We start from the raw sequence: 12,939 nt of genomic DNA on the forward strand, positions 1-12,939 counted from the left end.
TGCTGTGTTCAGGAAGTTCCATGAAAGAGTCATTGATTAGAAAACTGAATTTAAGAAGAATAAAACAATACATGTTCTAGGAGATAAAGTCAGCAATGTTATACTGAATGACTCTTTGAGGCTTAGTTGTACAGTATATTCTCAAGTGTAAGGGCATTTGACCTCTTCCAAACTAGAAAACAAGGCTGGGGATATGGTTCAGTGGTACAGCACTTGCCTAGAATGCAAGAAGCCCTAGTTTCAAATCCCCAGCACTGCAAAAAGAAAAACCTAACTGGAACACAAAGCTCCTCAGAGTTCATCAGAAAGTCAGCCCTGTCACCTCTTTGATCATAGTCTATGTTCTTATTTGAAGAAATGTTAAAACATTTTCCAAGTCAAAATGTATCAGAAACTCAAGAAACAAACATACCACCAAATGGAAAAGTCATTTAATTCAAAAATCATACTTCCACTCATTTCATAGGAATTGTCACAAAAACCAACCAAATGTAAGAAAGCTAAGATTCAGAGGCCGTTCAGCAGAAACTGCATTTTCTTTATAGATACACATAGTGACACAAAACACATTTTTTAGAAAAGCCTGAACATGGCAAACTGTTTCTCTAATAACAGGGAAAAAATCTACTGTAGTCACAGATTACTTTTAATTATGGAATTTGATTCTATGCACCAGTCAATATTCAATACTAAAGTTTTAAAACAGTGCGTTATTTATGGTGTTTGTAAAAAGAAAACATTAAAGTGCCATTTTAGAAGTACTTTATTGATATTATATCACACAGCACTTTACAGTACAATCAAAGGTAGCCTAAATTATAAATTAAACATGCAAATAGTTTCTTTCCCAAAATATGGACAAAATGATTTTTAGAGTGCTTTTGAACACTAGCCTAGCATTAGCTACTAATCATTTATGGGACTGATCTTTTTTTTCCAACAAGACTTTTAATAAGTTAATAAGGAACACAGCTGCAGATATCTATTTGGTAATATGAACACAGTTTTAAAATGGCACTTAATTTACATCTTTGATCTTTCAGTAGGCAATCAACAGCCTCTTTTAAAAAAATTTTCCATCTTCAAGGCTGTAAATGCTCAGCAACTGCCAGCTCATGTGGGTCTCTATGTGAGAGTCTATCTTTACATATGTAGATATGTGCACACGCGCGTATACACACACCCCACATACACGTATATTTTAGAATAACTAGATATATTTTTTCAGATCCCAGGTTGATCCTGGCATTTAAATACCCAAGAAAGCTAGCTGCTTCTAGGTGTCCATTTGGATGACTGTAGAAACGATTGACACAGAATGGCAGCCTGTCATAGCCAGTCTGGGTTGCCTCAGGTACCTCAGACATTTTGGTTATCAATATTCTGGTTCTCACTGACTACACTAACGCAAATTTTGACACAATTAACTCAGCTAACTGCTACCCTTCTATGTATCTAGGACTATGCTCATCCTCTGCTTTCTAAAGCATTTCACCTTGAAAGATATTTTCATTTTGTAATGTTCTGCTACACTTTTGTAAAAATATTAGTTGTGAAATATTTCTGAATTTTTTTTCCTCCAAAGAACAATACTTTATTACTCTGAAAAACATTCAAAGTTCCTCAGTATGGTTCACCTTTAGCATTTTCTCTGGTTTGGCGTTACATCTGATCCTTTTCCACCCATAAAGACAGGTGCTTCCATCAGAAGACCACATTTCAGCAAGGGCTGTCTCTGAATGACATCTGGATTCTCTATGTGGCCTCTGCTGTGGGAAGTTCTTAAGTTAGACAAGTACTGTAGGCGGCAAAAGGAAGAAAGCTAATTATTACTTGCTGGATTCTTGTCCCAGGTATGCTGTAGGATTGTGCAAAATTCACAGCTCTGTACTGTTGTCATTTTGATGTTACAATTACAGAGAAGTGGTTCAGCATCCAGCCAATCAGTGTGGCTACCAAACACATTCTGAGCATGATAAGATACATTTTTAAAACACCAGCACAGGGTGTGTGAGAAGGTACTGGGCTAACTTTAAAGGGATGTGGGGCAGATGTGTCAACATAATTGCTCATAGAACATTCCTTTGACCATCAGGTAGCTAAGAGGCTCTTCAGTTTTTTTCAGTGCTGGCTACCTGCTTGGGGAATATGGTTGCTCATAAAACAATGCTAGAGCAAACGATGGGTACCATGGTGGCCACTGGTATACCTGGGAATTCCTTGTCCATAAAACTAGGTGATCCAGGTTTGATTTTGGAAGCAGAAGCCAGAGGATGAAAGGTGTCAATAAACAGTCATGAACAGACAGTCAGGTTGTCTTTAGCATTCTTCCTGTCTCCCTGACCCTTCAATCACAGATGCTTTTGGAGGCTGAAGTCTAGAGAGCTTTCAGTGGGATTGTGATTAACAAATTCAGCTGATAGGATATCTCTTCAAGCTCAGGTATGGCACACACGTCTCTGGAGTCTTGGGCAAGGGCCTGAAATGACCTTGCCACTAGCAATGGCTCTGTCCTCTTAATACTAGTGTGTCAATTCTTATTGCTTCTTTTGTCTCTCTGTCCAAAAAGCTCTTGTAAAAACACATACTTTATCAATACACTAAAAAAAATGGTTCTAATTCTAGAATACCAATCAAAGCTATACTGTACATGATTCATCCTTATATATTTATTTTGAAAAATAGGAATTTCCTCGTCTTAGTAAATCAGGATTTTACTTGCCTGGGAGTATGTTTTAGAAACTAGCTATCTTCTCGTGTCATGATATTGTTTAGATATGGAATTCTGTGAGTACTCCAAGGAGGAGTGAGACACAGAACTTAATGCCCCAAGAAGATTGAAGCTACAACTAACTGATTCCTAGGCTTCACAAAGGACCGGATTTGGAATCCTGGTGGTTTTCTATTCTGATACCAGTCTATTCTCTTAATCTGCCTTAAAATTCCCTATTTAAGCAGAATTAGGAGTGGGGGCAGATATTGGAGAGAGTAAAATTTCTTTTTAATCTTCAAGTTCCTTCTGACTTGGTGGCTCACATTCTGAATAGTTTCTCCAGTTCTGAAGCTAACAGAAAAGAAGGAAGCCTGGAGAGACAAAGGAAAACAGAGCAGCCACCTGCCATAGGCCCAGCGTGGCCTTAGGGAAGTAGGGAAGAGGTCTTCCTATAAGATGTCCCAATCAGGGACAACTCAGGAGGCACATGCTTCCAAATAGGCAAGCTGGGGCCAAGTGTCTACAAGTGTGCTTCAGTAAGGAAATTCCCTAAGTAAGAGCCTTGGCCTTCTGACTCTCCTTATGAGCTCCAATTATGATGGAGCAGGTGACAATTTAGAGTGTCAAATGTATCAAAAGCATTTTGCTGGGCTCTTCTAAAAACACAATGATATGTAAGCATGCATGCTCCTCAGCTCCATTTCCCACTTTCTTCTCATTCCCAAGTCCAAGGGGAATAGGTCTGGCACCTATTAGTCCATTTATTTTTTCCCTTGGGTTTTCAGTGATAGTATTCTTGAGTCCTGTCCACACTTAATTCTTGTTCCCGTCCCTGTTCCCTAATTCAATAGTAGTGTCTTCCTTGCTCCTGGGTGAGGTCTTGGATAACAGGTACTTTATAATCTTTGAAATGATAATTGAATAGTGAATCACAATGACAAAATCTGTTAACTTTAAAGCCATCTTTAAAAATGTAATGGTACAAAGCTCAAGGTCCCGAGTTCGATCCCCGGTACCAAAAAAACAAAGTTGTAATGGTACAATCTGTATCTATCTTGGGTCTTTTCCTGTTTTGGGGAGTCATAGGGAATCTGGAGTTGAAAGAGCAGGAACACACTTACTGAATGGAAACAGCAGCACAGTACATCAAGAACTAAAGATCCAAAGCCATGGCTTTTTTTTTTTAGAACTTATAGACACACACAGAATTTGCAAACTAGGTTGGCCTCACTTATAAAGCCTTAGAAGATGTGGAGGAAAGTAAGGAGTACAGCAATTGTCCCATTTCCTTTTGTCCTGATATCTTGGGGAACCAAGAAATACACCTGAGAAGAAAAACTAAAAAAAAAAAAGTCACCTTTGGCCCCACTTATTTAAATCCTGAGCTTCATCTTACCTGCTTAATAAGTGTCCTTTGTAACACTTATTGCCTGAAGATGTTCTTTCTATCTCTACATTCAAAGCTCGAGGAATTCTTCACACATGTAGATAGAGAAGACTGAACACCATTGATCAGCCACACACACCAGTGGGAGTCCACAGAGAGGGAGCACACAGGATTATCTTCTTCCACCAGCCCAGAGAGGGGACCACAACTTTGGCTCTTCAACCTGGCCTTCTCCCTCTCTTAACACGCTTGTCCAGCAATCAAAGCCTAAATGTGTGGAGCAACTAGCTTAAAGAATTTCAAATATAAAACTTTGCCATATAGTATTTCAAATTACTCTATTTACAAGTTTATCTTAAAAAGAAAAGTAAAAGATACAGTAATTCAACACAATTCAAGTTTTTCCTTTTCTTCTTCATTAAAGGTCCCTAACGGAATTCCAGAAACAGGAAATGCTCCCTGGAGTGACACAGCTATCCGAGGGCCTCCTGGGGAACTTGACAGTTTATAGTTTGTCCGTCCAGAGTCCCTCTTGCAAGGACATTCATGTGTGGGAGATATGGTCACTCTGTTCTTTGGAGGCCAAGTGAGTTTGAAATGTCCAGGTGGAAATCTCCACAAAAGGCAGACTCTCACAAGACCCAGTCCCCCGTGACCAAGAATTCCCTTTCTTAGAAGGTATTATCCCAGTCTCCATGCCCCAATCTTTTGTGTCTTCCTGAGTCACAAAGCCTGTGATATTAATTTCATGTCTCAAAAGCCTGAAATTGCCTTTTTCCGGGTGGCAGTGAATGCAGATATCCTTTAAACTATAGATCATAGGGAAACCCCAGAATCATCCCTGAAAATCAAGGACACCAGTGCTCAGCAGCCCAAAGCACTGCCAAAGGGCTGGTCAGTGAAGGGTAGGGGCAGGGATGAGTGAAGGGGAAGTCATGGGGGAACCAGTCAGATGGTGTACCCATTGGAAGGTGCCCTCTTGGCCCCTAAAGCAAACACTAGTTGTGTGGACAACAGAAATATTAAGCCTGTATGTAATTTAATCTCAAAGCATTATTAGAGTTTGCTCTAAATATATCCTGGTGCTGCTGAAATTCAGAAAGTGAACAGTTCTGTCTGCCCCAAATAGCCCATCCTAATACCTTGATCCTCTGGTTTAGGTTGTTGGAAGGCCATTAACAAAACTACCAAAAAGGGCAGGGATAGGGGAAGTATGCCACACAAAGAGAATGTGGTATTTTTTTGGTTTGCTTTTAGAGTAAGTTGAGTTGCCACAGTTACTAGGCAACAGCAGCCCTCAGTGGCAGAGAAGTTCTTAGCTCAGAAGGGGAGGATGTGGGGTGTTTGGTCCTTTGCACGAAAAGGCTGGATGGAATTTTGTTGATGATGGGCCAATGGCTGCTTCACAGATGGTGAAAAATCTGATCTCACATAAGCATCTCCATCCTGCCTGCAGACAGACAGACCCAGCTGCCTGCTGCAGTGTGGGTCTCCAATAGCAGGAGTGGGCACAGAAAGAGTGTCAGGTGCAAACAAAAGCAATGCAGCCAGCCTGGATCTCCCTGCCAGTTTCTCTGCCCTGCCCTGTCAAACTCAGCTACACTGTGTGCTCTTGGGGACAACTTATATCTTACTTTATTTTTCAGAAGGTTGGGAGTTTGGATGACTGTTGAAACAAATTCAGCATTCTCTATTTAGGATACTCATGAGAATGCCTTGCAAGCCTTTCTCTAGATTATCAAAATGGAATGGCCTCCTTTCCTGATGACTTCTGCTGCTTGCAGTATTGTCACGTGTCAGCTGAGATGATCATGAAGGTAGGTGACGTGAGTTCCAGAAACATTCATGTTAACAGGTAGCAAGAGTCAGTCTCCTTGCATTTCTCAGCGGCAACAAGAAATAGCTACAACACTGGAATCAGCAGTTCTCATGGATACCATGTAAAGCTCAGCAGTTCTGCTGGGGCCCATGGTTAGAGAAACTCCACGTAGTTCTCGGGGATGAGGCCAGTCTTTCCATTCAGAGTCCCCTCCAACCAGCCAGGTTCCTGGGATGGATGAACTGTACAGGAAAAGGAGAGAGAAGAGAGACAATGATACTGACAGAGCAGGAGGTTGTGTGCTGTGGGGTGTGTATGTGTGGGAAGGAAGTTTGGGGAATGAATGCAATCACTTGTTACATTATACAATTCTAGGGTTTGTTTAAATCAGAGGCTTTTAATCTTTTGTGGCATCTAAATCTTCTGACTGAAGGCTGCCCTGATGTTTTTCCACAACAAAAAGGAAAACAGAATTCAAAATTTTGCATGCAATTTTAGGAGTTTCATAGACTTTCTGAAATTCTTGGTTTAAACTATAAATGACACATTTATATGTTTTAGGCTGACCTCGAACCTCCATCTATATGAATAACCCATCCATCCATCCATCCACCTATCCACACAGGTACCCACATACCTGCTTGATATCAACTATGAATCCAGTGGAGTGCCTGTGGAGGACCGGTAAGTACCAGTCCTTATAGATATCTAGCTTTTAATTATGCATCTTACTTTTCTTCCACTTCTAATTTTCTTGCAAAGTCCTTCTGTGCTTTCTGCTTTTCATTTAGAGCTTTTTGTTTGTTCGTTTTTGTTTTTTTGGTACTGGGGATTGAACTCGGGTCCTTGCACTTGCATTGCAGGCGGCAAAACCACTGAGCTAAATCCCCAGCCCCATTTTATGGCTTTTGAATGCTCTTCTTCTGCTCCACTCAGGTTCTTTCTTATTTTCTTTCAGTACTCTAGAATTTCCCTCTGTCCTGTATATCATCTAGCTGTCCTCTTCCTCTTTCTACTGCAATTTTCAAAGCTGCTGTCCCTTCGATTTTTCAATATCCAAAGAATATAGATCCATTTCTGTGACATCACAATCCATCTCCATGGAAACCACTGTGACATTATAAAGATTATAGAAAAATTCAGCTGAGTCTGCAAAGTAGTCAATAGCAGGAAGGAGGAGAAGGAATAATGGAACTAGGAGGTGAATCAGAGATATTGTGAATCAGAGATATGAAGAGATCACTCTGGGGCATTTACTCTTTATGTATTAGGAAAACTCCAATTATCCAAGATTGTTTGGAGAGAATGAATTTCCCCTGTTCCCTTCCTGGGCTAATTAAGTGACTTCCTGAGCTTGTTTTAGAAAAGCATTTCCGTCCCAACACCACTATGTAATTCTAGTTTTGGCTTGCCGGGAAAGAACAGAAATCAAAGGAAGAAAAGGGTAGGGAGACAAAGGACAGGTACTGAGGCTTATAGAAGATCACTGTCAAACTTGTATAGACCTCAAATGCTTCCTTAGGAAAACACAAAGTCAAACAGCTATTAGTTGGCCTCCAAAATCTCAAACAATTTCCTATCACTTGGCTTTAATACTAAAGTCAAAGTAGCAAGGATTCGATAGCAAGGATCCATGGCAACTCACACAAGAGTCTAGAGAGAAGTGCTGCAGAAGTACGTACACAACTTCAAAGCAACCTGACCTCTCCCGTTACCAAAGCCCTCTTGGACCGCCCCTAAATAACACCCAAATACCCTTACCCTCTACTTGACGGAAGCTGCCAAGACTACTTCTATTCCTATGCCTATGTCTCTACTGCCTAGAGACAGTAAAATCTCTCCCCTTAAGTGGGCTCTTGTGAGGATTCAAGGTGTCAACATGGACAAAGCATTCTGCACAAAGCCAGGCACAGCGTAAAGGCCAAATACGGGGCAGTCAGTGGGGGACTTCCCATTATGTGACCAGTCACACAGACTACTTAATCATCCTAGCACAAGCCGGGTGAAGACTTGGTCTCCACATCCACTGAACATTACAACCAAAATGAACAAATCAAACTCATTTGCTCAAAACAAATGACCTAGAAAAGAACCAACCAACCAACTGCATAAAATAAACAACAAAAAAGACCTCTCTCACTGGACAGCAAGGCTTATTGCTGAGTTGTTACTCTGCGGGTGCACCAATTCCACCTCCTTCAGTCACTTCCCCCTTCCCGGGCAGCTGTTCAGAGGCACAGGTATTGAGCTGGTGACACATACAAACATTAGAAATGGAATGTGCAGACTAAGGGAAGAATCAGAGGGGACAAGAAAGGCCCTTTATCTAGAAGCAAGAGCTATGTCACATGGGACAGCAGGGGATAAACCAGACTCTGGGTCAGTCTGCTGACTCACTGGAGTCTTCCAACCAGGACTGAGCTCAGCATCATGCCAGACCATGTACACCACCATCACTTGGATGCTTATTAAAACTGTAGGTTCCCAAGTCACATGCAAATCAATTAAAGAAAAACCTTGGGTAGTAGGGCCCAGAAGCTTGTATTTTAACTGGTTCAGAGTTAAGAGCTATGGCTTTTCTGTGCCAAAATGCCTCAATAATAAAGGTGGTAATAAGAATAAAACCTAACTTCCCATTACCTTATGCAGGAGGGAGGCAACCCCAAATGTCCCCCTTCTTCCTGTTGTCTTCTGTTTCCTGTCTTCCAATTTTAAGGCTTAGCTGAAGCCCCACTTCGTTCGTGAATAGCATCATGGAATTGCTTCTGCCTGCTCCCTTCTTCCTCCAGACTCCTAGAAGCCTCACAGTACATCCCACATAGTATTCTTGGGTCCTATTAATAAGGTGCTCAAATGTGAAGCTTTGCTTCTCTATCCAGTTTATCAATGCATTTTGGTTTGTGTTTCAGCACCCTCTGGCTTGACAGAGAGTTCCTCTCTACCTTGAGAATTATAGTGGTAAAATCCAACACTTAGAAATGCTGACTGCTGGGCGGGGATTTAGCTCAATGGTTTCGCTGCCTGCTGCGCAAGCACAAAGACCCAAGTTCGATCCCCAGTACCAAAAAAAAAAAAAAAAAAAAAAGAAAGAAATGCTGACTGCCAAGCTGCCATGTGCTCAAAGTTTTAGATTACTAATTCATTTGATCCTCACAATCCTAGCTTGTACTGCTATCATTCCTATTTTACAGCTAAGAAAGTAAGGCTCAGAGAGGTAAATTAATTGGTACATGGTTATAATGGTAGAACAGGAACTTGAACCTAGCTTGCCTGACTTGAGAAACCAAACCCTTTCTCTCCCACTTTATCCTGCCCCAATTCAACCAGAGAACAAGCTCCTTGAGGAGAAGAATGGTAATACACATGTGGTACACGTGTTTATCGACAGGCCCTCTGCTAATAAGTACTTCACCGGCATACTTTCTTCCCTCTTCAAAGTGACTAGAATCACTGACATTATCTCATTTTACCATGGCGAAACTGGGGCTCAAAAAGGTTAAGTATCTTGCCTCAAGTTATATAGCTGGTAGATCCTGGAGGTATATTAAAGCCCAGGACAACTCACCTCAGAGTCTGTGGTCTTAACCTCTATAGCTTTGCCTAATCCAATGCTCTGAGCATCGAGGACACTCAGTAAGTGCTTGGTGGGCTGTACTGTGCCCAATGATCAGCACTCTGAATTGTACTAGTGTCTATATAAACACACAGAGTGTTGTTGCAAGCTGCCTAGGTGGCTCTCCAGCCCAGCAAGCATATAACAAACATAAGCTGCTACTGACATGACTGTGCTTCCTGCCAACCACTTTCCCTCAGCTGTATCCTTGGATATATCATACATCCCTGCATACACAACTCACAACTCATGCTCTCTCCCCTCCTTGGCTCACTGAGGATAAGGAACAAGTGGGTGACTAAGATCTTAACGGTTGACTGTCCTCATGGGAAAAAGCCCTAACTGTAAGAGCTGCAGGCATCAGTGTAGTTAAAATGCATTTACTCCTTTAACAAATGTCTACTGAGCTCCCACCATGTGTGAGACACTATGCTAGGTTGTTTGATATAATACAGAACAAAGAGGCAAGATCCTGCTCTTGGGGAGGGACAATCAATAAATAAGCATGTAGCTTTAAGTAGTGATGGGGGGGCACAGAGAGACAGGCAGACACTAACTCCAACTGGGATTAGGAATCTGGGTAGAAAGGAAGAAGCTCAAAAAGCTAAAACTTAAATGATCCAAAAGGGTCAGCAGGATGTGGGTAATGCAAATGGAAAGGCTTTACAATGTGGAAAATCTTGGTCTGGTATCAGAACCATGGCCTGTAAATTTTCCATAAAGGGCCTGATAGCAAAGGTGTCTCTCTTACTCAACTCTGCCACTGTAGTGTCACAGATAACTCACCCACAAAAAGGGGCGAGTGGCTGGGTTCCAATAAAACTTTTTTACAAAAATAGGTGGCAAGTTGGATTTTCCTGGCAGGTTGAAGTTTGCTAAACCCTATTTCAGAACACAAAGGTGACCTGTGAGGTTGTAGGATGTCAAGTGAGGGGGAGAGGAAACCAGAGGGGCAGCAGCTGGGCCACGGATGGCCTTGTAAATAATCCTCAGAGAATCTGGAGGTCATTGGACCACTGTAAGCAGGGAAGCAACATGATGTGATTTCTATCTTTCATTGTGTAGTGAATGGACAAAACGTAAGAGTGGAAGTGACAAGAACTGCTGGGCAGCAGTGGAACTGCCCAGGTGAAAGGTGGAAGTGGCTTGGGCTCAGGTGTGGCAATGGAGAGAGTGAGGAGGTTGAAAGACTTCCCTGAGGAGCTCTCGCATCACCCCACTTCTGAGCAGCTCAGGGTTCCCTGGTGAGGTTGCTCCCCATCGACTGAGACCTTGGGACAGCTCTTCCTGGCCCTGGTGCTGCAGCCTGCACACAGTAATGCAGGGATCCAGCTCATCACATCTAGATAAAAGTATCCCAAGAACTCAATTTTAGTGACTGCCCATACAAGTTTTCCAGGTATAGCTAATCACACTGCTTCCAGATGACTAATGTTCCTGAGAAAATGAGTTCTTTCTCTTTCCTCTTTCTATCTGAGGTGCTCTTGGTGAAGCGAAGTTTCCTAGTAGATTGGCAAGGGCTCACAGTGGAGTTATTTCTGAATACTGCACGTCCATGCCCCACTGCACGAAGTCCAAGAGCTGACTAAGCAGCTGCTCTGGAGTCACAGCACAGGCCCCTGGAATCCAAAGGCTGAGACATTAACCCTCATCAGACAACAGGAGCTCCATGTGCTCCTTCCTCTTCCTCCTCATTTCTAAAAAAGAAAATACAGGCCCGGGGATTTAGCTCAGTGGTACCATGTCTGCCTTGCAAGCGCAAGGTCCAGAGTTCAATCCGTGGTGTCAAAAAAAAAAAAAAAAGAAAAAAGAAAATACACAAAACACAACATATACAACAAGTCAAGAGTGTGTGCATGTGTGACCTAAACCTGTCATTCAGAAACTTTCTTCTGCTTGGACTGACAACAGAGCATCGAAATTAAACAGCCCTTACCTAGTATCTCCAGCACTAAACTAGTGAAAAATACAACAAGGAAAAAGACCCTGTACCTAACATGGTGGTAATTTTTTCTCCTACAGAAGAGAAGAGAGGTGGGAATAGGATATACACAGCCTTTTCCTTTAAAAATTGGACCTAATAAAATATCACTCAACCATTCTAGAAAGTGGATTAACATTGTCAGATTCTTCTTTGACTGCAGCTCAGTTGACACCAAGTGGTTCTTCCTTTTGGGTTTAATTTGGCCCTGCTCTTCAGGGAATCTGAAATGTCACTAGCATGGCTGATTAAACTAGTCAGTGAACTCTGACGTGACTCCCAGAAATCACAGGAAGGGCTCTCACTCGTTTAACCAAACCTCTCTCCTGCTCTCGTATACCATTATAGGATTTATGCTGATTACCAAGCTGTAGGGTGGGAATGACCTCACAGGCTGCCAGGTACAGCACTCTGCAGGGAAGGAAACAATTTGGTAGTTAAAATCATCGAGGTTTCTTTTCTTCTCTTTTCTTAACTACTTAAACTACTTAAAAAAGGTAACATAAAAATTAAAGGGGGTGGGAATGTAAACGGTGCAACCTATTTCTAAAACCAGATGGCATTTCCTCAAACAGTTAAACACAGAGCATTCGATCCCTGGTTAAAAAAAAAAAAAAATCCACAGTATTTAGGGCCGGGGATTTAGCTCAGTGGTTTCGCCCCCTGCTGTGCAAGCACAAGGACCAGAGTTCAATCCCCGGTACCAACAAACAAACAAACAAGCAAAAAAACCACAGAGCTGCTGTATGGCCCAGGAATCCCACTCCTAGGTATATCCTCAAGACAACTGAAAGCATATGTTGCCAAAAAGCTTGTACATGAACATGCACAGTGGTATTATTCATAATAGCCAAAAAGTGGGAACAATTAATATATCCAGCAACTGACAAATGTTTAAATTGTACATCCACACAAAGGAGTATTATTCAGCCATAAAAAGGCATGAAGTTCAACGTGAATCAATCTTGAAAACATTATACAAAGTGAAAAAGACCAGTTATAAAAACTACACATTTATAGTTCTATTTGTATGAAATGCCCAGAGCAGGCAGATCTATAGACGAAAACTAGACGAGTGGTTCCTGTGGACTAGACAGAAGAGGGTTAGTGGCAAAGGGGAATGACTGCCAAGAGATATGGGATTGCTTTGTGTGTATGTGGGGGGTGGGGAGCAGATGAAAATATCCTGGAACTAGATACTGATGACAGTTGCACAACTCCGAATATGCTAAAAACCACTGAGTTGTACATTTTAAATGGGTATATTGTATGGTATGTGGATATCTCAAGCCATTAAAAAATGGAAAAAGGCTGCATTCAATAAAAGGAGTCACAAGTAAGACACAGACCACATGCATACCTTTTGATAGTTTAAACCAGCCCCATCAGGGGTCTTCTGTGTGGTCAGAGTGAACAGTTTATAGGA

At 41.8% G+C, this 12,939-nt stretch overlaps 1 protein-coding gene across 5 annotated transcripts in view; it reads right to left on the minus strand.

Moving 5' to 3' along the window:
* Positions 1–415: 415 nt before the first annotated feature.
* The window catches only part of Arhgap26 (Rho GTPase activating protein 26), a 466,045-nt gene continuing 453,521 nt past the window's right edge, over positions 416–12,939 (minus strand). For all 5 annotated transcript variants that reach the window (XM_004854324.4, XM_021266145.2, XM_004854325.4 and 2 more), the window contains one exon: positions 416–6,161. In XM_004854324.4, the coding sequence (XP_004854381.1) occupies positions 6,073–6,161 (89 nt within the window). In that variant the 3' untranslated portion in view covers positions 416–6,072. The remainder of the gene's footprint in view (positions 6,162–12,939) is intronic.

The sequence above is a fragment of the Heterocephalus glaber genome, unplaced genomic scaffold (assembly GCF_053883595.1).
Source record: "Heterocephalus glaber isolate CG9 unplaced genomic scaffold, H.glaber_assembly_v1.0 deba00001463, whole genome shotgun sequence".
Classification (NCBI taxonomy): Eukaryota; Metazoa; Chordata; class Mammalia; order Rodentia; family Bathyergidae; genus Heterocephalus; species Heterocephalus glaber.